This window comes from Scyliorhinus canicula, chromosome 11 (genome assembly GCF_902713615.1).
Source record: "Scyliorhinus canicula chromosome 11, sScyCan1.1, whole genome shotgun sequence".
NCBI classification, from domain to species: Eukaryota; Metazoa; Chordata; class Chondrichthyes; order Carcharhiniformes; family Scyliorhinidae; genus Scyliorhinus; species Scyliorhinus canicula.
In genome coordinates this window covers 107,399,030-107,425,067 of record NC_052156.1, presented here as the reverse complement: position 1 = coordinate 107,425,067, position 26,038 = coordinate 107,399,030, and the positions used below count along the sequence as shown (strand labels likewise).

The 26,038-nt window shown below is 47.5% G+C and overlaps 1 protein-coding gene across 3 annotated transcripts in view; it reads left to right on the top strand.

Annotated features, from left to right (window-relative positions):
• Positions 1-26,038, top strand: part of LOC119973262 (lymphoid-restricted membrane protein) — a 227,807-nt gene that overhangs the window by 49,829 nt on the left and 151,940 nt on the right. For all 3 annotated transcript variants that reach the window (XM_038811012.1, XM_038811011.1, XM_038811010.1), the window contains exons 10-15: positions 5,711-5,788; positions 17,543-17,599; positions 22,926-22,985; positions 23,070-23,131; positions 23,353-23,455; positions 24,701-24,844. In XM_038811012.1, coding sequence (XP_038666940.1) covers positions 5,711-5,788; positions 17,543-17,599; positions 22,926-22,985; positions 23,070-23,131; positions 23,353-23,455; positions 24,701-24,844 — 504 coding nt within the window. The remainder of the gene's footprint in view (positions 1-5,710; positions 5,789-17,542; positions 17,600-22,925; positions 22,986-23,069; positions 23,132-23,352; positions 23,456-24,700; positions 24,845-26,038) is intronic.

Here is a 26,038-nt window from a genome sequence, read left to right as displayed (position 1 = left end):
AACCCCTAGTATGCCTATGTGGCGTACCCCAACGGCCACCAAGATACTGTCTCCCTCAGGGACCTGGCACCAGCAGGTTCCACCCATACACACTTCTCCGGCCCGGCGCCACCCTCCCCTCTCCCGGAGCTCCCAACATTATCTCCACCAGGACCATCCCTCCTTCCCCTGCCCATGCCAGAGGATGAAGAGGATTTCGGCACACTCCCGGAGTCATCCAACATCAGGCCAGCATTGACACCGCCGCCACCGCTAGGTCGCTCCCAGCGGAACGTCAAGGCACCAGACTGGTTGAATCTCTAACTGGCACCGGACTTTCAAAGGACATTTTTTTTTCCTTTTCCCTGATAAAACACTATACATAAATTCACTACTGTATATAGTTCTCCACCACCCCCGCCGGACTCATTTTTAACAGGGGGTGAATGTAGTAAACCACTGTTACACCTGTATTAGGTGATGTAAGGTAGGACCTGTACTACAGGTTCGCCGGTAGCCCTTGCCTGCTGGCTCCGCCCAGTAGGAGGAGCGTGTCCTCTATTCAGCAGCCATTTCGCCAGCTGCTGTGGGAGGCCACACATCTTACTGCAATAAAGCCACAGTTGTATCCAGCCTTAGTCTTTGTACAATTGATCGTGCATCACAGATGAAAGTAAAATAAAATATATAAATTACTGGCTTGTGCATGAGCATAGATGGCAGTATGTTGTGGCCATTTTTAATTTTGGTGATTCCGGCAGAGTTCACTCTGGCAGGCTGGTAGTTAGTTTGACGACATGGGATTCTGAAGGGTAGCTGGAAAGCTGTCTATTTCCTTCAGATGACTTTTGCTGAGCTTCCTCCAGCAGCAGGGAGAGAGAGATCCTTTGTTGCCTACAAGCTTTTTTTTGCTGGCGTGACTGATTGCTGTTTTTTCTTGTTCCTGTGTCACCCACACCGACTAGGCCTGCAGTTTAAAAAAAACCCCCATCCCTGCTTAATCTGAAGGGGATCAAACATCATGTCTGCTGTCCCAGAGTCAGATTTCTTTGAATTCAGAGCATTTCCATATCCTGATATATCGATCAGCAGGAGGTTGGATTTGGATGTCTGCTGAGATATGAAGAGACTTTCTTTACACTCCCTTTTCGGCACATTTGGTTTGCCTTTTTCTGCCTTTCTCAACGTCACCTCATAAGGTGGCCTTCCATTTTAAAGCAGTTTGCTCCGTTTCATTTCAAATTTCAGTTAAGGATTTTGAAAAATCATTTTTGAAGAAAAATGAGGAGCTGTAACTTCATGCCAATATTCTATTAACCCATTACCTGGTACAAAATAGAGAGGCTTATTCGGGAAGTTGCTGAACACATCGAGACTTCAGCAGGAGCACGCAGAGAAAAAGTTGGGGCATTGGAGAGAGCGCACAAGCATCCAATCACCCCATCTACCCAACCCTTCAAGCACAATCTCTGCATGTCGCAGAGTCTTCCAATCGAACACTGGACTGATCAGCCATGTTGGAATCCATCGAACTGGAGTGGAAGCGAGTCATCCTCGATCTCTAAGCACTGCCTAAGAAAAAGGACTCCGTTCACCAGTGGTCAAACTTCATGGGAATCCTTCTAACCATTTTCAAATATTTACTTGTTGCTGGAGTTCTAAGGCAGCTTGGCGCCACCTTCTCGAGGGCAATTGGGGATGGGCACTGAACGCTGGCCTAGCCAACGACATCCAACATCCTGCGAATGAATATTTATTTAGAAAAAATTGCAGCCATATTTGGAAGATAAGCTGCATTTTATTTAAGCTACACTGCTAAATATGTTGAAGATGATGATGATGGTACAATTTTCTGTGAACAAAGAGGCTTCAAAGGTCCTGGATATATTTATGCTTGAAAGCTGATATAACTAGGATAATGTTTCCAGGGTGTCCTTAGGAAATCAAAGAGATCAACTCTAATAATGTGCTGAATGCCAGTAATTGGCAATATCTTGGGTGTACCAGTCAAGTCCAGTATTTGCGAGTATCTTCAGATATCTCATTCTGGTCTCCGATGTGACAGAAATTATTCTAAATTTAAATTTTGACTATTGTGGTCTAATGTGAGAGCCTTTGATTGCATTAAAAGCCAGGTTGTTGCTGGGAGGAGGGAATATTATCATTCCCTTATGAAAAGAGGCACATGACCTCCAAGCCCACCACCTCGGAAGAACAAGGGTAACGGGTGCAGGCGAACGCCACCTCAATTTCCCACCAACATCTCCACTTGGAAATATATCACTGTTGCTTCAATAGCTCCGAAAGGTCCTGGAGCTCCAACAGGGCTGTGGGGGAATCATCACTACACCAATTGCAAGGGTTCAAAAGGTGACTCAGCCCCACCTTCTCAAGAGAAACAAAATGTGCAATAAATACCAGCCCTGCAATCCCAGGAATGAATAATGGAAAAGGAAATTAAAGAATCTAGGTTGGAGTAGAAGCTAAGCCCCAGAGATGACGAGGCAGTGACAGACTCTCAAAACTGCTCATTCTTCACTCGTGTTGTTGTACTTTGAAAGTGCACTTGTTCAGTTGCAAGGTAATAAATTGGTTGTTTAACTGGAAAGGCAGATTTGGCATGCGTTCAAATGAAAAGTCAAGTTGGCTTTGACTTGGCTTGGGTACATTGCATTGTACAAGATAATCAATTCTGTACAAAAGCCAGGCGATGGATAATAAAGATGTTTTTTTAAAAAAAAGACTGCACTTGCTCTATTGCCAGGACTATAGAATTCCTTCGACTAAATAAGTCAAATTCCATTTTGTTCCACGGAATGCTGAGACGGCTTTGTGGAAAAACTATTAATTAGTGGAATTCTTTATTGGATGTTATTTGGGTTGTTCTATGATCGGCTGAGGAAATTGGGCTTATATTCTCTGGAGTTTAGGAGAATGAGAGGTGATCTCATTAGAACATAGAACGATACAGCGCAGTACAGGCCCTTCGGCCCTCAATGTTGCACCGACATGGAAAAAAAACTAAAGGCCATCTAACCTACACTATGCCCTTATCATCCATATGCTTATCCAATAAACTTTTAAATGCCCTCAATGTTGGCGAGTTCACTACTGTTGCAGGTAGGGCATTCCACGGCCTCACCACTCTTTGCGTAAAAAACCCACCTCTGACCTCTGTCCTATATCTATTACCCTTCAATTTAAGGCTATGTCCCCTCGTGATAGCCACCTCCATCCGCGGGAGAAGGCTCTCGCTGTCCACCCTATCTAACCCTCTGATCATTTTGTATGCCTCTATTAGGTCACCTCTTAACCTTCTTCTCTCTAACGAAAACAACCTCAAGTCCATCAGCCTTTCCTCATAAGATTTTCCCTCCATACCAGGCAACATCCTGGTAAATCTCCTCTGCACCCGTTCCAAAGCTTCTACGTCCTTCCTATAATGGGGCGACCAGAACTGTACGCAATTCTCCAAATGCGGCCGTACTAGAGTTTTGTACAACTGCAACATGACCTCATGGCTCCGGAACTCAATCCCTCTACCAATAAAAGCCAACACACCATAGGCCTTTTTCACAACCCTATCAACCTGGGTGGCAACTTTCAGGGATCTATGTACATGGACACCGAGATCCCTCTGCTCATCCACACTACCAAGAATTTTACCATTAGCCAAATATTCCGCATTCCTGTTATTCTTTCCAAAGTGAATCACCTCACACTTCTCCACATTAAACTCCATTTGCCACCTCTCATTGAAAGCTATAAAATTCTGACGGTGTTTGATTGCATGGATTGTTTCCAGTGGTCAGGGAATCTAAAGCGCAGGAACATATTCTCGGGGTAAGGAGCTGATCATTTAGGACTGAGGTGAGGAGAAATGACTTCACTGAAAGGATTGTGAATCTTTGGAATGCTCTATCCCGGAAGATTGTGGATGCTCTATTGTTGGATGCATTTAAGACTGGGATGGACAGATTTTTGTTTTGTCTGTGTCATGGAAATGCCACTTTAAGAAATGTTTGTCTTCTCCAAGAGGCTGCAGTGATGTCATTGTGTGGGTGGAGCTGGGCTCTGGCTCTGCTTTTTACTTTCGTTTTGAGCTGGAAGCTGCTTTGTGGCTCTGAGGTTTTTTTGTTTTATTTTCAGTTGGGGAGCTACATTCAAACCAAGAAGGGTATTTTGGTCTCTCTCTCTCCATGCTTAAAGAATGTCTCCAGATCACTTGATAGTTTCAAAGTAATACCTGTTTCTGTAAGGAATTCAAACCTATTGTTTTGTCGGGAAAAAGGGTGATTGGCTTTGGATGTTAGGAAAGTTACTAAGGGTTACCTATAGAGTACTGTATCTTTTGGGGGGGGGAGGGGGGGTTATCTGTGTTCATATTTGATGAGATATTTACTGTGTTTATAAAATGTTAATTGGATTCATAGAATAAACATTGTTTTCTTTAAAAATACTAAGATCTCTTGTTGCATCACACCTGGAAACTGAACTTTTGTGCTCCTCATAACCAAAATCTATTAAAAGTTGTGGGTCAGGTGAACTCCATGATATACTTTGGTGTTCTCTAAACCTTGACCCATGATAAGGGAATTAAAGTGTACCTGGAGCAGGTTGGTAAATGGATTTGACGCCAAAAATCAACCATCATTTTATTGAATGACAGAGCAGGCTCGATGGGCTCTGTTCTACTCCTGATCTTCCTCTTTCTTGTCTTTTTGTGACTGAGTATTTATGGTTTCTCTCATCTTGAGCTTTCCAAACTAAACCGAGTGCACAACTGGCATGAACTGGCTCCTACTGGTCAATGTGATGTACTGATTGTGCTACTGACTAATAATCTAGAGAATGAGAATTTGAGTGCAGAACCGTGCAACTGTTGGATTGTCTGAAAAACCCAGTTGGTTTAGGCTTACTAATGTGCTTCAAGGAAGGCAACCGATCATCTTTCCCAGTCTGGGCTATGTGCAACTCCAGTTCCACAACAATATGGCTGCCTCTTAATTGCCTTTTGAAATAGTCGAGCAATCAGTGGTACGTGGTACAGGCAACGAGATTGATGCCGATGCCCAGATCTTTAGGATATTGTCTGTGCTATTCGCTATTTAGACCAAGATCGCCTGGTCAGTGCCAATGCTTTGGGTGCCTTGCTGCTGCCTGTGGGAGATTTTCCAACCCGGCGATACTGCCGTTTCTCTCAGGATCTTGAAAAGGGCAAAGCAGCATCTCCTGGATAAGTCCAGTCAGTGCAGTCGAGCCGAGAAAGTAGAGGACAAAGCCCCCTTATTACAACAGCTGCTAAGTTTTTAAAGATCCACGTCTTTCAATGAATGGGAAAGCGGGTAAATGATGGGTGCCATGGGGGTGGGAGGTATCAGTTGTGGACTTGCCCAGCTGTTGCACCTGGTATTAAACTGACATCCAGGATACGACCACTATTAAGTTCTGTATACCTTGCCCAAGTCTCCATGCTGAGCTCCGAGCAGGGAATCAGCCCATTGGAGGTGTAAACCTGCCGGGCAATTCCCACATGTGTCTGTGCTTCAGGATTTCTGCCTGGTCATGAAGTGCATCTCTCGACATGATCCATCTCCAATGATCCGGAGAAGGCAGGTTTGGGCTGTTCTAATACTTGTCTGAGTATTGTTATAAAACTGTGCCTGATCTTGACCTCTTCCAATTGGGAAAAATCATTATTCTTGAGGATAATCTTGTGCCTCTGTTTCAGAATTTTAAAAATGCCATCGACATTGAGTCTCTCCAGGGGAGGATTTCTGTACTCTCCAATGATAAAACCGAACTCCAGGTATGTTATTAATGGACCCCTTAGCTGGTAAATGTGATTGTTGTAGTAGTGTTGGAACTCTTGCTGTACATAATAATAATTAATAATCTTTTATTATCTCAAGTATGAAATTACTGTGAAAAGCCCTTAGTCGCCACATTCCGCCGCCTGTTCGGGTACACAGGGAGAATTCAGAATTCTCAGCCGGTACAGGAATTAAACCTGTGCTGCTGGTCTTGTTCTGCATTACAAACCAGCTGTCTAGCCCACTGAGCTAAACCATCCCTGAATCTACAGTCACAATATGGACCACCTCATAGAATCATAGAATTTACAGTGCAGAACGAGTCCATTTGGCCCATCACGTCTCCACTGGCCCTTGGAAAGAGCACCCTACTTAAGTCCACACTTCCACCTTATCCCCATAACCCAGTAACCCAATCGAACTTTTTGAACACAAAGGGGCAAATTAGCATGGCCAATCCACCTAACCTGCACATCTTCGGACAGTGGAAGAAAATCGGAGCACCCGGAGCAAACCCACGCAGACACGGGGAGAAAGCGCGGACTCCACACACTCACCCAAGGCCGGAATTGAACCTCGGACCGTGGAGCTGTGAGACAGCAGTGCTAACCGCTGCCACCATGCTGCCCTTTTTTTCTGCTTGAAAACGTCAGTACAGTCTGCCATCTGACAATAGGAACAGAAAGCAGCTATTCTGTCCCTCAATCGGATGGATGCCATTCAGTTACAACATGCCTGACCTGTAAATACTTACCTGCTTACTGTGGGCTAGACAGCTGGTTTGTAATGCAAAACAAGGCCAGCAGCACAGGTTCCAGATACATTAATATTCTTGAATAACTAAAATCTGTCTACTACACTTATCAAGTTATTAAGATCCAGCAGAGCTTTGGGTGGAGTATGGGCTGAGTTCCGGAATTTAACTTAGAATGCAGAATCAGGCCTTTTGGTCCATTGGGACTGCAACGACTCTCCAAAAGAATACTTTCCACTCCCTCGCCCCATCCCTGTAACTCTACCTAACCTTTGGACACTAGGGGGCAATACACCTAACCTTTGGTGGCAATATAGAATGGCCAATCCACCTGACTTGCACATGTTTTGACTATGGGAGGAAACTGGAGCATCCGGAGGAAACCCAGGCAGACACTGAGAATGTGCACCAGGTCCCTGGTGCTGTGAGGCAGACATGCTGAACTATGCTACTCATAGTGAAATAATGATACTCCTAGTAATGATATTCCCTAGTTGTAAATCAGTGGCGCCACACTCTGACGCCTGTTCGGTACATAGATGGAGAATTCAGAATGTCCAATTCACCTAACAAGTACGTCTTTCAGGACTTATGGGAGGAAACCGGAGCACCCGGAGGAAACCCACGCAGACACGGGGAGAACGTGCAGACTCTGCACAGACAGGACCCAAGCAAAGAATTGAACTCGGGTCCCTGGCACTGTGAAGTAAAAGTGCTAACCAGTGTGCTACCATGCCGCCCATACTTTACTCAGTTGGGATTTTTTTTTTCCATAGAACATACAGTGTAGAATGAGGCCTATCAGGTCTGCACCGACCCACTTAAGCCCTCACTTCCACCCTATCCCCATAACCCAATAACCCCTCCTAACCTTTTTTTTTGGACACTAAGGGCAATTTAGCATGGCCAATCCACCTAACCTGCACATCTTTGGACTGTGGGAGGAAACCGGAGCACCCGGAGGAAACCCACGCAGACACTGGGAGAACGTGCAGACTCCGCACAGACAGTGACCCAGCAGGAAATTGAACCCGAGACCCTGGCACTGTGAAGCCACAGTGCTATCCACTTGTGCTACTGTGCTGCCCTGCATTTGGGATGTGCTGTCCAGCAGAGTGGTGGAGATGGATTCCATAGGAGGTTTCAAAAGAGAGGTAGATATATATTTGAAAGTGATGAATTTTAGAGGGTTACGGAGATGGGGTTGGGGACTAGCTAGGTAGTACTTTTGGTCGCTGATGCAGATACAATGGGTCGAATGGCCACCTTGTGTGTTGTAAAATTCTATGATTCATCAGAATTAACACACCTTTTTAAAAAAAAAATAATAATTTTTATTGGAATTTTTTGAAAAATATATAGCAACAGAACAATAATAACAATAATAAACACCCCCCCCCCCGCCACCCGTAACAACGCATGTAACGAACCCCCCCCCCCACCCCCCCAACCCAATAAACAACAAAATAAATTAACAATAAGCAAATTAACTTAAACAATACCACCCTGAGACCCCCCCCCCCCCCCCCCCCCCCCCCCCCCGGGTTGCTGCTGCTGCTGACCTAGTTCCTTATCGTTGAGTCAGAAAGTTGAGGAAAGGCTGCCACCTCCTAAAGAACCCTTGTACCGACCCCCTCAGGGTGAATTTCACCCTCCAGCTTAATGAATCCCGCCATGTCATCGATCCAGGTCTCCACGCTTGGAGGTCTCGCATCTTTCCATTGCAGCAAGATCCTCCGCCGGGCTACTAGGGACGCAAAGGCCAAAACATCGGCCTCTTTCGCCTCCTGCACTCCCGGCTCCACCCCAACCCCAATAATCGCGAGTCCCCAGCCTGGCTTGACCCTGGACCCTACCACCCTCGACACCGTCCTCGCCACCCCCTGCCAGAATTCCCCCAGTGCCGGTCATGCCCAAAACATATGGGCATGGTTCACTGGGCTCCCCGAACACCTAATGCACCTGTCCTCACCCCCAAAAAACCTGCTCATCCTCGTCCCGGACATATGAGCCCTGTGCAGTACCTTGAACTGGATGAGACTAAGCCTCGCACATGAAGAGGAGGAGTTCACCCTCTCCAGGGCGTTCGCCCATGTCCCCTCCTCAATCTGCTCCCCCAGCTCCACTTCCCACTTAGCCTTCAGCTCCTCTACCAACGCCTCCTCCACCTCCTGCATCATCTGGTAGATGTCAGACACCTTCACATCCCCGACCCACACCCCGAAAGCACCCTATCCCTTACCCCCCCTTGGGGGCAGCAAAGGGAACCCCTCCACCTGCCACCTCGCAAACGCCTTGACCTGAAGGTACCTGAACATATTCCCCGGGGGGAGCTCAAACTTCTCCTCCAGCTCACCCAGGCTCGCAAACCTCCCGTCAATGAACAGGTCTCCCAACTTCCTAATGCCCGCCCTGTGCCACCCCAGGAACCTGCCATCAATGTTCCCTGGGACAAACCGGTGGTTCCCCCGCAGCGGGGCCTCCACCGAGCCCCCCACTTTCCCCCGGTGTTGCCTCCACTGCCCCCAAATTTTGAGGGTAGCCGCCACCACCGGGCTCGTAGTGTACCTCGTTGGAGGGAGCGACAACGGCGCCGTTACCAGTGCCTTCAGGCTCGTGCCTCCACAGGACTCCATCTCCATCCGTTTCCATGCTGCCCCCTCCCCATCCATTATCCACTTGCGTACCATCGAGACATTAGCCACCCAATAGTACCCAGAGAGGTTGGGCAGCGCCAGTCCCCCTCTATCACTGCCCCCCTCCAAAAAGACCCTCGGAGTCCCGTGCGCCCAAACAAATCCCAGAATGCTGCTGTTCACCCTCCTAAAAAAAGGCCCTCGGAATGAAAATGGGGAGGCACTGGAACAAAAACAAAAACCTTGGGAGCACTGTCATTTTAACGGACTGTACTCTACCCGACAGCGGCAGCATGTCCCACCTTTTAAACTCCTCCTCCATCTGCTCCACCAACCTAGTAAAATTAAGCTTATGCAAAGTCCCATAACTCTTGCCACCTGAACCCCCAGGTACCTAAAACTCCTCACTGCCCTCTTTAGCGGGAGCCTACCAATCCCCCCCTCCTGATCTCCTGGGCGGACAACAAACAGCTCACTCTTGCCCAGGTTCAATTTATAGCCCGAGAAACTCCCAAACTCAGTAAGAATCTCCATCACCTCCGGCATTCCCCCCCACCGGGTCTGCTACATCCAGCAGCAAGTCATCTGCATAAAGCGACACTCGGTGCTCCTCCCCACCCCGCACCAAACCCCTCCACCTCCTCGACTCCCTGAGAGCCATGGCAAGAGGCTCAATTGCCAACGGAAAAAGCAAGGGGGACAGGGGGCACCCCTGCTTCGGCGCACGGTGGAGCCTGAAGTACTCGGACCTCCTTCCATTTGTTGCTACACTCGCCATCGGGGCCTCATACAGCAACCTCACGCACTTAATAAACCCCTCCCCAAACCCGAACCTCTCTAACACCTCCCACAAGTACCACCACTCAACCCTATCAAAGGCCTTCTCCACATCCAATGCCACCACAATCTCCGCCTCTCCTTCTGCCGCCGGCATCATTATCACATTTAGCAGCCTTCGCACGTTAGTGTTCAGCTGCCTCCCCTTCACAAAACCCGTCTGATCTTCATGTATCACCCCTGGCACACAGTCCTCTATTCTAGTGGCCAAGATCTTCGCCAGCAACTTGGCGTCTACATTCAGCAGTGAAATCGGCCTGTATGAACCGCACTGCAAGGGGTCCTTATCACGCTTCAGGATCAGGGAAATCTGCGCCCGTGACATCGTTGGGGGCAAAACACCCCCCTCCCACGCCTCGTTAAAGGTCCGAACCAACAGGGGGCCCAACAGGTCTGCGTATTTCTTATAAAATTCAACCGGGAACCCATCCGGTCCCGGCGCCTTCCCCAAATGCATGTGGCCAATCACTCTGACCAGCTCCTCCAACTCGATCGGCACCCCCAGTCCCTCCACCTGCTCCTCCTGCACCCTTGGAAATCGCAGCCTGTCCAAAAAGCTCTCCATTCTGGGGCAGCACGGTAGCATGGTGGTTAGCATAAAATGCTTCACAGCTCCAGGGTCCCAGGTTCGATTCCCGGCTGGATCACTGTCTGTGCGGAGTCTGCACGTCCTCCCCGTGTGTGCGTGGGTTTCCTCCGGGTGCTCCGGTTTCCTCCCACAGTCCAAAGATGTGCGGGCTAGGTGGATTGGCCATGCTAAATTGCCCGTAGTGCCCTAAAAAGTAAGGTTAAGGGGGGGAGGTTGTTGGGTTACGGGTATAGGGTGGATACGTGGGTTTGAGTAGGGTGATCATTGCTCGGCACAACATCGAGGGCCGAAGGGCCTGTTCTGTGCTGTACTGTTCTATGTTCTATGTTCTATTCCCCCTCCCACCACCGGCGGCCCCAACTGGTACAGTTCCCTGTAGAAGTCCCTAAAGACCCCATTGACCTCTGCCCCCTGCCTCACCACATTCCCACCCCTATCCTTCACTCCACCAATCTCCCTAGCCACGTCCCGCTTACGAAGCTGATGCGCCAGCATCCTGCTCGCCTTCCCTCCATACTCGTAGACCGCTCCCTGCGCCTGCCTCCACTGTGTCTCCGCCTTTCTGGTGGTCAATAAATCAAACTTGACCTGCAGGCTACGCCGCTCCCCCAGTAATCCCTCCTCCGGGGCCTCCGCATACCTCCTATCCACACTCAACAGCTCCTCCACCAGTCTCTCCCTCTGCCTCCTCTCCCCCCTCTCCCTATGGGCTCGGATGGAGATCAGGTCCCCCCTAATTGCTTTCAGAGCCTCCCACACCATCCCCACCCAGACCTCCCCAGTATCATTGACCTCGAGGTACCTCTCGATACATCTCCGGACCCTCCTACACACCTCCTCATCCGCCAACAACCCCACGTCCAGACGCCAAAGCGGGCGCTGGTCCCGCACCTCCCCCATCTCCAGATCCACCCAATGCAGAGCATGGTCCGAAATCGCGATAGCCGAATATTCGGCCTCCTACACCCGCGGGACCAGTCCCCTACTCAGGACAAAGAAATCAATGCGGGAATAAACCCTGTGCACGTGGGAGAAAAAAAGAGTACTCCCGAGCCCTCGGCCTCCCAAACCTCCAGGGATCCACCCCTCCCATCTGGTCCATAAACCCCCTCAACACCTTGGCTGCCGCCGGCCTCCTGCCTGTCCTTGAACTAGAATGATCCAGTAGGGGTCCAGCACCGTATTGAAGTGCCCCCCTACCTCCAGGTCAGGAATGCGGCCCAACATACGCCTCATGAAACCAGCATCATCCCAATTTGGGGCGTACACATTTACCAACACCACCCTCTCCCCCTACAGCTTACCACTCACCATTACATATCTGCAGCCGCTATCAGCCACAACCTCAGACGCCTCAAACACCACCCTCTTCCCCACCAGGATCGCCACCCCCAGGTTCTTCGCGTCGAGCCCTGAATGGAAAACCTGCCCCACCCACCTCTTCCTCAGACGAACCTGGTCCGGCACCTTCAGGTGAGTCTCCTGGAGCATGGCCACGTCCGCCTTCAGCCCCTTCAGATGCAAAAACACCTGGGCCTGCTTAACCGGCCCATTCAACCTCCTCACGTTCCACGTGATCAGCCGGATCAGGGGGCACCCCGTCCCCCTCCCCTGTCGACTAGCCATAACCCATCGACTGCTCGCCCCTGGCCAGCACTCATTTGGCCCGTTTCCTACGGCGATAGAACCTCACCCCGACCCCTTCCTGGCCAATCCAGCAGCAACCCGGTATCTCCCCCCCCCCCCCCCCACTCCTAGCCGCGACACTCCCTCCATAGTACTCTCGTGAGCCAGCTGACTCCTGCTGACACTGGCAGCTCCCGCCCTAACTCCGACCCCTCCCGATATGGGGTCACCCCCCCCACATCAGCTCCTTGGCACCGCTTCAGCGTGGGAAAACGGATCTGATATCCACACCCCTTGCAGCTCCACCCCCCTCGTCCCGCAGCGCGGGAAACCAGAGGAAAGCCCGCTCTTTCCCACTGCCCCACCCCACCCCCACAACGCTACTCCCAAATAGCAGTCCCACCCCATCCACCAACCCCGTACAAACAAAAACAGATCAACCACAGACCCCAACACCCCCCTTAAGACACAAAACCATAACCAACATCATCCGAAAGTGAGAGAAAAAAAACAAACAGAAACAGTCCAAAGATGTGCGGGTTAGGTGGATTGGCCATGCTAAATTGCCCGTAGTGTAAGGTTAATGGGGGGATTGTTGGGTTAGGGGTATACGGGTTACATGGGTTTAAGTAGGGTGATCATTGCTCGGCACAACATCGAGAGGGCCGAAGGGCCTGTTTGTGCTGTACTGTTCTATGTTCTATGTTCTATAACCAGCAACAGCATAAACAGTGATACAAAAACCCCCACAGCCCCCAGCCTGCAGAAAGGCCCACGCCTCCTCCGGGGACTCAAAATAGTGATGCCGGTCCTTGTAGGTGACCCACAGGCGCGCAGGTGGCAGCATGCCGAACTTCACCCGCTTGCCGTGGAGCACCGCCTTCGTCCGGTTAAACCCGGCTCTCCGCTTGGCCACCTCCGCACTCCAGTCCTGGTAGACGCGCACTACCGAATTCTCCCACTTGCTGCTCCTCACCATCTTAGCCCATCGCAGCACACACTCCCGGTCACTGAACCGATGGAACCGCACCAGCACCGCCCGCGGGGGTTCATTCGCCTTAGGCCGCCTGGCCAGTACTCTGTGGGCCCCCTCCAGCTCCAGGGACAGATGGAAGGATTCTGCCCCCACCAGCGAGTTCAGCATCACGGCCACAAAGGCCGGCAGGTCCGACCCCTCCAGCCCCTCCTCGAGGCCCAGGATCCGCAAGTTCTTCCTCCTTGATTGAAACTCCATCGCCTCGAAACGATCTTGCCACTTTTTGTGGAGCGCCTCGTGCATCTCCACCTTCCCCACGAGGGCCGAGACCTCATCCTTGGGCTCAGAGGCCTGCTGCTGCAACTCAAGTATCGCTGCACCGTTGTCTGGGTCTCCAGCAGCTTAATTATCGTTACCTTCAGGGATTCCAGCAACTCCCTTTCAGCTCCGTAAAATAGCGCAGAAGGGCCGCCTGCTGCTCCTCCGCCCACTGCCTCCACTCCTCAGGGGCTCCACCGGACGCCATTTTGTCCACCTTCCCCCGCTTTTCCGGGGAGCTGCTGCCGTTTTTCTCCTTGCCCCACTCCGGGTCCGCATCATAAATCCCGGGGGGTTTTGCTCCAGACCCCTTTATCCACCGGGAATCATCGAATCAGCGCCGTTTGGGGCCCTTAAAAGAGCCCACAAGTCCTTTTAAAGCGGGAGCTGCCGAACGTGCGGCTTAGCTCTGCATAGCCACAACCGGAAGTCCAGAATTAACACACCTGACTAACAACTGTTTCAAAGGATGACTTGGAGAAGGTTTTAACACTGGATAATGATTTAGATTTTAATTGTTGTGGTCTTCAGGATACAAAACTAATACATTAGCATGAAGATCAATGGGTGCCCAATTGTACTTGATTGTCACATTGGATTATTAGTGCTTTAGTATTGGAATGAGGTGAGAAAGAGTAAAATGGGCCTATGTATATATGTGATTTTGTTTATAACCAAACAGAATCTAAATGATCAGAAAATTTGCATTTGTGCTGTTGGGTGAGGGATAAATATTGGGCGAGGAAGGTGACTTGGGGCTTCGCAAAAGATTTCTCGCATCAGCACCAAAATCAATCCCGTGCATTCTCGCTCCCCAAGAAACAGTTTATTGGCAATGTCTGATTGTGTAGCTTTGCCCTGGAGTCAATCTTCCGGTAACCAGCTCACTGAATTGGTTCTTGTCTTTGGATGGATGACAATAATTCTATTGGAACCTGATCCAAACCCTGAAATGTTTCTTCATTCATTTATTCTACATTTTAAAAAAAAAATACAACCCTGAAGGGAAACAGCGTGCTTGGTTTTCTGCCCCGTATTCAAATCGGAAAGTTTTTGTCTGAAATGCATTGGCTCGGTCAGACTTCTGGTTTCGCAAATGGTGCAGGTTTATTAGTGACAGCTGAAAATGGTTAAATCACCAAAAATGGGTATTTTCGTTTTGTTGATCGGCTGACTGTAGAGGACCATAAGCAATGGATCTCACTTTGATGATGGGAGACTTGCGCCTCATCGGGCAGAAAGGAGATATCTGTAAAACTTACTAACTCTCCTGTGTGAGCCAGGGCCAGTGTAGATAATAGAAACTAATCAGGGAGGTTTCACAGAATCACCATGGTATCTGCAGTTGTGTGGTATTGTGTGAAGCAAATAATGGCATGATGGGAAAACTAGTCAAGTCGTCTTGGTACAATTGAATTAAACCTAAGGCACAGATACAAACAGCCGAGGTCAACCAAGAACTGGCTGACTCTAACACTCAGATAAAGTTCGTTCATCATGAGACCAAAGTAGTCTCAATAAATAACAAGCTGAACAACTGTCTCTTCCTGTATGTAAACAAGTTTGTCCAGTTCTTAAAACAAAGACAAGATAATGGTATGAGACTCCATTCCCCTAAAGGTCAGCAAGGTGACGCCATTGTAATGATTATTACTTATGTTTTATTTTCGATCAAATTCCTGACCAAGTTGTATTCATGTTATCTTGATCCTATAATGTATAAGAATCGCCTTCTTTTCCTGTAATATCGCAGACTTGGGACGGACTCAGCAGTTTGTAATTGACTGCTTTCCGACTTCAAATCTCAGCCATACTGCTAGCAGTCAGTTCTAATTAGTGAATAAAGTTCAGTTTTGCTTACCTAATGAATGCTGTTTGAATTTCTCTATCACAGTCAAGACGCGGGGAAAATATAAAATACGACAGTTGTTCATCATTGTCGAAACACAAACTAGGAATAGGCCATTTGGCCTTTCGAGCCTGCTCTGCCATTCATTTTGTCACGGCTGATCCTCTATCTCAAAACTGAAGTGTGAGGGAAGAGGATTGCTGAATATATATTATTGCACGGGTATGAGCATTAATCAACTAAAGTCCTCATTCAGCCTCCCTAAAGGCACCCCGTGAGGGCATTCTCTCACGTGGCAGCCCCAAGTACCATTGTCCTTGAGCCTTTTGACTCCAGCAAGTGGCTTCTGCCTGGCACTAGCTCAACAGCATCGTAATGAGCGCTGTGCTCTAATCTATTCCTCCCTGACTCTAACCAACCTTTCCCTCACTGATGGTCCAAACAAAGCAAACAGCCTGTTGTCATAAAATCGAGAGGATCTTGCTCCCCAGTAATGTGTGCCCATCGCACCCTTTGGTCGATGAACGCTGGAACATCCCAAGGCTGGAAGTGTGGATTCTGGCTGGAATTCTCCACCCATTGGGGTTCTCTCTTCCCACTGGCAGCGTAACCCCGCCCATGGGTTTCCGGCGTCGTGGAGTGGCTTCGATGGGAAATCCCATTGACAAGCAGCGGGAGTAAATAGTCCCGCCAGCAGTGAATAGTGCACTGCCGCGAAACACGGAACTGGGAGACTAGAGAGTCCAGCCCTCTTTTCCCAGTAAACATGTCCAGGCTAATCATAACTGGATTGGATTTTCACTGGCCGGATCTGAGCCGAATTTGGCAAACAGCAGGTCCGGTTTGGATTGCGGATTCTGCATGTAAATGTGCATTACAATAACCTAATTATTGTAATAGCCTATGCCTAGGCTAGCTTTAGTCGAAAGATAATAAAATGGCAAAAATAAATATGTCTCACTGAATAATAAGTGCAGGGTACCGATCATAAGTTTCTTCTTGCCATGTTCACCACAAATGTCACTAGGTAAATAGCGCAGACAAACAACTAGACTTCCTGCACTAAAGGTCAGTGCTGTTCAAAAAAGTGGGGTTTTTGTATTTGGTTGTCGAATTTGCGGACATAGGGGAACGCGTCTTATGACGCAAGAGATTTTAAGCATGGCAATCATACTTGTGGACATATTTCCTGTGAGTTTAATGCTGGTTCCAGATTCAATCCATCCAAGTTGTGCACCTCCCCGTTTGGATCCTTCCTCATTTGAATCCTGCCAATTGAATTGAGTGGAGAGGCGCTTCCAAATTTTCTGCTCATTTTCTTAGGCGTGCAGGCACAGTTTACATCTTTTGCATGTTGAAACATGTTTGATTTGCACAAAAGGATGCAATGAGTTATGGGCAGAATCCCACCAGAATTTGCCAAATGTCATCCAGCTCAGACTGAAAACTGGGGTATAACTCTCCAGCTTGTACAGACCAGTTTTATCTCCAAATATTGAGCCTGTTAGAAAAAAAATAATGGATGTGGTTTACGCTGTCACTTGTCCTTCTATCCCTCAGGGGCTGTATTTACCTCTGCGCCCCCAGAGAATCCATAGGATCCTGAAAGTGCAGAAAATTCATAGAAATCTACTTCAATCCGCAATGGCATAGTGGTATTGTCACTGTACTAGTAAGCCAGAAGCCCAGGGTAATGCTCTGGGGACCTGGGTTCGAATCCCGCCACTGCAGATGGTGAAATTTGAATTAAATTAAAAATATGGAGTTAAAAATCTAATGATGACCAAGAAACCATGGCCGATTATCGTAAAAACCCACATGGTTCATTAATGTCCTCTCGGGAAGGAAATCTGCCATCCTTGCCTGGTCTGGTCTAAATATGACTCCAGACCCACTGCAATTTGCATCTCTGGCAGAAAACGTAGCCCCTGTTTCTTCATGGTGGTTTCGTCTTGTTGTGCAATGTAAGGTTTACAAGATTTACTTTCACTTCTCTGTGGTTGTCACCAGACCTATTCTAGGATGCCTATTGTACCTAAAGTGAGAGCAGATAATGCAGTTTTCAGGCGATACGAATGTTGTGGACATCCTTTGTGCCAACAGAACCCAATATTTTTCCATTTCTAATGAGGAAAAGCTTTAATTTATTATTTTTCCTTCCTCAGGTGCAGTTAACTGAACTTGACAATCTAGTGCACAGCAAAGATGCAGTCTTACATGAGGTTTGTTGGTGGTTGTTGAAATGTATGTTTGTAAAGTTTGTTTCAAATCTGCACAACAAAATCTCTTGAGCCAATCGGGTCAGAGTGGTGGTTCTCCTGTTTTTTTTTAATGATGTAGTGTCTGAATATCCAATGTTTATTTCATATACAAATTCTCACTTCTTCCTACTTTTCAAAAATAATCCTCTTCAAAAATGAATTGCTTGTTTGATTCTAATGTGTGGCGTACTCGAGTGCAGTGTTTACCTTGCAGCTACAGTCCCTGCACCACCGCACCCCCCCACCCTACGCAAAGGTTTATTTTTGACTCCCCCTGCACCCCCCCCCCCCCCCCGCCCACCATCCAATAATCACCCTCTCATAAGGGAGACAACCAATTAACTTGATTGTTAAATCGATGGATAAATCGGTTCAGATCCTTCAATGGGCCAGTGAAGCACTTTCCCAATGCTGCCAGTGGCTTTATCGAAATGTGGACATGCATGAGAAGCTTGGAATGAGCAGTTCATAAGGCGGGCACGCAGCCTCAAGCCAAGTTCGACAAGATCGGAGGAAACCCATTGTAGTATGCAGAGTTGGGAAGTTGGCACCGTATATCAAAGTGTTAACTGACATCTGCCTGGCTGATTTCATCAGGCTGTTAAAGCCATCATAAATTCTGTTTCCTTTGGATAGAACAGTAACTTTGTTGATAAAATCTTGCAATAAGCTCCTCTGGCATCCCAAACGTCCGGAATTGTTGTTTCCACTAATTTGTGCCAGTATCTTCAAAAGGAATGTCAAAAAAACTGAGTGGTTTGTGTTTTTGAACAACCACTCCTAAGTTTTTTGCCACCAAGGCTATAGTCACTGGCACGATAGAATTTGAGTATTGCAGGGGGAAAAAACAAATGTGCTGTTGAAGCTTTGCATCTTGCACTCGGCAGGACAGGCCCAAGAGTATCACATTTCAAATGAGCAACAATTTGTCATTCTTGAGAAAAGGGTGCAATGGTTGGCAAGTGGACTCTGACTGCCCAGGGTGTTGCCATGGAAAATATAACTGGGAACTATTGTCCCTCACGTTTTTGTTTAATACAAAAATGGCACAGTGCCTGGACTTCTTCCTTTTGCCAGGGCAGGCCCCTGCATATGAATCTATGAAGCTTTTGCAAGTTTGAGTAAACGACATTGCGAGCCCAACTGACCATCTTAAATTGGTTCTTAGTATAATTATCAGCACACTCCGGATTATTCAGTAAGTGCAACCCAATCTCTGATTCACAGCAAATGTCAGACATTGACCTGTAACTTGCTGGCTCCTCTGCATTGGATTTCGTGGAGAGGTTCCCCAAAGATGCGCTGGGGAATTCCTCTTGCAAGTTTGGGGCCTCACGGTAGCATGGTGGTTAGCATCAATGCTTCACAGCTCCAGGGTCCCAGGTTCGATTCCCGGCTGGGTCACTGTCTGTGTGGAGTCTGCACGTCCTCCCCGTGTGTGCGTGGGTTTCCTCCGGGTGCTCCGGTTTCCTCCCACAGTCCAAAGATGTGCGGGTTAGGTGGATTGGCCATGCTAAATTGCCCGTAGTGTAAGGTTAATGGGGGGATTGTTGGGTTACGGGTATACGGGTTACGTGGGTTTAAGTAGGGTGATCATTGCTCGACACAACATCGAGGGCCGAAGGGCCTGTTCTGTGCTGTACTGTTTTATGTTCTATGTTCTAAGTTCCCAGCTATGGGGTTTGTGCAACAATTATCCAGAAGTGCAAACTTCCCCTGGACAACAATGCTGCACTGGGAACCATTTAACAAACCAATTTAAACCGCTAACTTTGGCTCGTTCTGTTACAACATTGAACAAGTTAGAAGAAATAAAAGCATTTCTAACTTTCTAATTTTAAAGACCCAGATCGGGCTCCACACTGGACTCCGCCCCCCGCCAACCTGCACCCCGCACCAGATTCCCCACTCTGACCTGGCTGCACACTGCCCCAACCCCTTCTCCCCCGAACTCCTTCCACTTCCTTCGGCACTTGTCTCCTTCCTGGCCTATTATTTTCAATGGGATCTTTAAACTCACCTGCTTTACAGCAGCTAGAACTATAGAAAAAGTGGGTGTCCTCCTTTGCTCCACTCTGGTGCTGACTCCGGGACCCACTGCACTGTCTGGATCTTGTTCAGCCAGAGTCAGGAAGGTTGGAAAAGACCAGCACTTAAAGAATTTTAGTGCAGATTGCCACTCTGAGGAAGTGATGGCTCACCCTGTTCTGAGTTTTACCAGCATGACCTGGCTAAATACAGTGAACACTCTGCCTATTGTGAGCAGCCAAACAAATGTACTGTTTGATACAATCTGCCAGTCATTAAGATGTATGGCCTACAAACCTAGCATTGCACTGGCACTGAAATTCACTCACCACACAACTCAATTGTGCGGGAGGCAGGCTGTCTATTTCGCTTGATAGCAGCATCCTATTGGTGGGAAATAGCACTCATTGTTACTGAGTGTGCACTGGCTAATGTCACCTAATACTCAAATGAGGTTTACTGGACGCTTTTAAAGTCATGGGGATGATAGTTCCCTGGTGCATTTGTCATGGCAACCCATTGACCAATCAGAAAGTTTCATGCCACACTTTTTCAGCAATACTGAAAGGGAACTTGATATTTCATTGACAACGAGAATAGAATCAAATCATATATGACTGTTATTCAATGAATAAGGAGAACCATGCTTCGATTGGCTAAATCCTCTGAATTTACTTTGCTATCAGATAGTAGCCACAATTCTCCACCCGTTTTGGTGGTGGAATTCTCTGGTCCCGCTGGCAGCGTATCCCGGCCTATGGGTTTCCCGGCAGCACCGAGTGGCTTCAATGGGAATTCCCATTGACAGCGGTGTGAGCAGAGAATCCCGCTGCCAAAAGAACGGTGTGCTGCCAAGAAACATGCACTGGTTGGCTGGAGAATCCCGCCCAGTATTTTTACTTAAACTGTGTTAAAACTGGAGTCCATGCAGTGCCACAGACCGATATAATCATTATATTCCTTCTTCACTTATCCAGCTTTGCATTCCCTGCATATAGGTACAAAACTTCAGCCATGTGGCAATCAAGAGTTGGACTGCAACTCTGCTTTTGGTTACTTACTCTAAAATGAAACTGCATGTCCGCCTCTCTCTGACTATTGTCCCCGACCTTCTGACTATTGTCAGGTGAGAAAGGTGGAGTACAGCAGTTCCCGGTGCCCTTGTCGAGGGCAGCTGGGGCGGAGGTAAGGATGGCATTCCCACCACCTCTCCTTTTTCAAAAAAAACAGCACCAACTGCTGTAAAGCAGCTAAGTTTAAAGGTCATTGGGATCTATGGCCTACATACCTGAGAATCCAGGGAGGAGGTAACTTTGTATGGTAAGTGGGTTGCATGTGTTTGGGGTGGTGCCAGGTGGTCACTCGGGTTGTGGGGGGGGGTGGGTGTTGAATCGTCATTGGGGGTGGGGTTGCTGGGGGGTGGGGGTCCGCAGTTGTGGGTGCTGGCAGGGGACAACTGGGAGGGTGGAGGAAACCAGTCCTGGATTCTGTGGGGTGTGGAAGAGGATAATGAGGTTGATGGGCTCTCATGGGAGGAGTGGCCATGGGGCTAGTTTGGGGGGGTGGTAGTTGATGGAGGGGTGGTGCCCCATGGAGTGTTGGGGGGGTTATGTTGGTGGTGGTGGGTGGAATTGCGTAGCAAGCCAGCAATATAGTTGCCCAGAAGTTTGAAACTGTTTTAATTCTAACTTTTTTTGAGGAACTATTTTGTACCCCCCCTCCTCCTCTCCTCTTCCCCCCCCCCACTCTCCGATTGCAACAGCTCAGTGGAGCTTATTGGCCACATGTTAATTTGGCGTATTTTTCACAGTTTTGTTTTTGACAGCATTATTGTTGTATACACCAGTTACTGTGCAAAAATACTTTAAACAGCTTTCTGGAAAGTGTTTATGCAAGGATACAATTATGATTGCACCATTAAATCCAGAATACACTCTACAGACCTCCATTTAATACACAACTATAGGCCGCCAGGCATACATTATTTTATTTTTATATTTAGTGCGACAAAGATGAACTTAACACCTTAAAAATGTTTACCAAGACAGATGCAGTAAATGATGTGGTCAAACCAGTCACAAATCTAAATGAGTCTAATAAAATGGCCACAGAAATACTTTGCAAGATTTTTCACTCTTACTCAACTTACAAGTTTTAAAAAACAATTTAGAGCACCCAATTATTATTTTTATCCCCTAACCTGCACATCCTTTTGGATTGTGGGGGTGAAACCCAGGCAGACATGGGGGGGGGGGGGGGGAATGTGCACGTTTTGTTAATTCTAAGCCATACATTGTAAAAAGAAACGCTTTTTTATAAAAAATGCAGTATTTTACACCAAACAAGGCCTTTGATCGGTGCAGTCTGGGAGGGCCGAAGGGCCTGTTCCTGTGCTGTAATTTTCTTCGTTCTTTGTTCATGAGCTGAAAATCTGAGAATTTATTTACTAAAGCAATCTCGACCAAATAGTACTGAACACATTTTTGTACTGCGTTTTGGTGACTTCAGTTCTCGTTCCCTTTCTGATGAAGCTTTCTAGATCTGCCGTTTTCAAGTTTTCTTTTTTGAAATACCGTCTTTCCACCAGCACCACCCCCCGGGGAAGTGATTCTGTTTGTTTAAATTGACTTTGAGCTCATGCTTCAGGTCAATCACTGCTGTTGTCGGGTATTCAACTGTTGGTTACTGCGAGTCAATCTGCTCTTCCTCCTCCTCTTTTATAGTTTCCCACTCTCCATATGGGTTTACTCTTTTTATTCAAGGCATTCTTTGCTTCTTGTTGGGGCTCGTTTTGGGGCAAATTGTTTCCTTTTGTGCGTCATACATTTCTCCAGGATCCTTCACTGCCATCACCACTTGGAGTGAGATACTTGTTTTCTGGTGTTGATCGGTAGCTTCTGTGTCCGCAGACGGCCACTCTTCCTGACCATCAGAGGTTTTTTTCCCAGTCATTTTCACACCTGATACCTGAGGCTGAAGGGGGCACCTTGGGTTCAGTCTCATTCTTAACAGCTGGAGCTGAGCATTCACCGGCAGTAATGAAGCCACCTGGCTTTTCCCATCGCGATTCTCTCGCTGTGACATTGTAATAGTAGGTGCAAGAGAATCACAATGGGAAAAGCCTGAAGGGGTCCAAGGCATTCAAGATTCAAACTTACAGGACCTTTCAACCTCTTCATAGATAGAAGGATTTAACTCCAGAGGGCTGCACCTGCTTTTACAATTTGGTGTATTTTAAAAATGCTTCTTTTCTTTGCAGAGAAACAATCATATCGAGGAACTTAAAAGTTCCATTGTTGAATATTCCATGGTGGTAGAGGTATGATCCCTTTCTTGATATTTAATCAAAATAAAAGCTAAAAGCTAAAAATCCTGACTCAATTCCTACCTTGAAACATTTTAGGCCTTGCGAATGGAAAAGATAAAGTTAGAAAATCAACTTGTTGTGCAACAGGAGCTAGCTTCGTAAGTAATGATCCAGAGTATCATTATTGTTATAATTAACATTCAGAACATGGCTGAATTTTGGTATAGTATTGAAAGGCTGAGCAGGAAGGGGGGTCTGAATGGCCTACACTGCTCCTAACTTGTATGTTCATAATACAGCCAGTAAATTAAATTTGAGGAGCTTGCAACCTGTTGGTGTAATCCATGTCATGTGACATTATCTTTCCAATTAATCACAGTGAGTACATTAATTTGCCAGCGATCCCGCCAGATGGACCTGACCAAACCAGCGCACCAAGTTCCTTGCAGTCTGAGCTGTTGAATGCGCAAAACGTTTTTGAGGTATGTAGATCGGGACACCCCTATTATTTGTCGGATCTGGAATCCACTGTCTGAAAGGAAATTAGACATAGACATAGACATAGAATTTACAGTGCAGAAGGAGGCCATTCGGCCCATCGAGTCTGCACCGGCTCCTGGAAAGAGCACCCTACCCAAGGTTAACACCTCCACCCTATCCCCATAACCCAGTAACCCCACCCAACACGAAGGGCAATTTAGCCTGGCCAATCCACCTAACCTGCACATCTTTGGACTGTGGTAGGAAACCGGAGCACCCGGAGGAAACCCACGCACACACGGGGAGGATGTGCAGACTCCGCACAGTCAGTGACCCAAGCCGGAATCGAACCTGGGACCCTGGAGCTGTGAAGCCATTGTGCTATCCATAATGCTACCGTGCTGCATAGTTGAAAAAGCGGGGAGAGGGTGGCACAGTGGTTAGCACTGCTGTCACAGCGCCAGGGTCCCTGGTTCAATTCCGACCTTGGGTGACTGTCTGGAGTTTACACTTTTCTCCATGTCTGCGTGGGTTTCCTCCAGGTGCTCCAGTTTCCAATTTCCTCCAAAGATGTGCAGGTCAGGTGGGGTTATTGTGAATAGGGTTGGGGCAATGGGCCCAGGTAGGGCGCTCTTTCAGAGGTTGGGTTCAGACTAGATGGGCCGAATGGCCTCCTTCCACACCTGTAGGAATTCCATGGATCTACAGCTTTGGTGCAAACTCGAGACTGACTGTTGACCTCCTTTGCTGTTTCATTCTGTGAATACTGCTGGCTGGAGTTGGGTTTTTCCTGGTCTCAGGAACCTACTGAGGGAAACAGTGAAAATCTCCATTTTAACAGACTTGTTAAAAGGCACAGACTGAAAAAAATCCCAATATGATCCACTGTGAGGTTTCCAGCTCCTGCTAATGGATTTGATAGAAGAGCAGCCTGTTCTGCATAAGATCTTGGTGCATCTGGCACCAGGAAAGTTTATTTGCCTTTATTATACCTGTAAACATAGATCATTTTCCGGTGACAATGTACAAGAGTTTTAGAATTTGAAGATTAAAATTTTATAATGTTGTGACAGTGTCTTTAAAGTAGCATTAAAAGATAGGGTTGTGCTGACCATCAGTTGAGTTTTGTTGCTATATTACAGGAAAATGGATCACGCACGCCGTTTTGAAACCTTGTGTCGAGTTATTTTTAAGAATATTTATTTTGAAATAGAAGTAGATTTTGTGCATGTTTCTTTTTCTTTCAGATAAATGGTTCTGAATGGTCCAGGGCCTCGGAACATAACACACTGACCTTCGATGAGACTTTGGATAAGGAGGTGCTAATGCTGATGCAGAGCCCTGGGACAGAGGAGGCGACTGTCCAATTCAAGATGATCACCGCCCAGATGGTAAGACTTTCACCCACACAAAACTGGAATACCGCTGATGCTGGAAATCTGAAATAAAAACAAACCGTGTTCAAAATACTCTGGCAACGTCTGTAAAGAGAGAGAAAAATGGAGTTGGCCTTGCAGGCCGGTGGTCTTTTAGCAGAATGGAAAGGCCATTGACCCGAAACGTCAACTCTGTTTTTTCTCTTCACAGAAGCTGCCTGACCTGAGTAGTTCCACAATTTCCTGTTTTCATTCTATTTAAGATCTTCACTGAATTGGTGCAGTGCAGTTTGGCATTGTGAAGAAGTTGCAATATGGAGTCTCGATCAATAGCGTCAACTATGGCTCAGTGGTAGCAGTCTTACCTGGCAGGTTGTGTTTTCGAGCCATGCTCCAGATACTTTGAGTCTTATAGTACAAATGTTAATATCTCAATGTAAAACAATAGTTTTAAGAACTTTTCGACACTTTCACAACCTTGGGATATCTCCAACGTTTTCCAGCCAATGGACGTTGCCGTTTCAGGCCGGTGCAGCCACCAATGTTGCCGCATCAAAATCCATGCTAAAGCTAAGTGGCCAGAAAATGACTTTTTCTTGGTGTTGGTTGAGGTATAAATATTGTCCAGGACACTGGTGGGGAAATTCCCCTGCTGCCCTTCAAATAGTGTCGGCAAATCTTTTACATCTGCTTCCTGGGACAGACAGGCACGTGGTTTAATTCCTCCAGCACCGTGGAACCTCAAACCTAGATTTTGCTCAAGCCATCGAGTGAGACTGGAGTTCCAAAGCTTTCTGACTCAGTGGCAACTGTGCTGCCAACTCTTCACACAGCATATTGCTTTGCTACTTTCTCAAAGAGGTACCTGGTTCCATCACCGCTATGATTGCCTGGAATTCTCCAGTCTGTGTGGTCACTTTTTGGGTAAACATTGGCAGACAGTTTTGCTTTCCGTTCCAAGAATATGTGCAATGCTGGTGAAGAGAATTTCAATGTTTGAAGAGATTTTCAATGTTTCACAACCTCGGGGGGGGGGGGGGCAGCAAGCGATATCCTGCAAGGTAATGATAGTTGCCTCCCCTTTGATCCAGAGTCCTTCCGGTGAAGGCACATCCCACAATGGTGTTTGATACAGAATTTCAGGATATTAAGCCAGTAGCAATCAAGGAATGTTAAAACATCCTGTCCCAAGATAGGATGGTCTGTAAC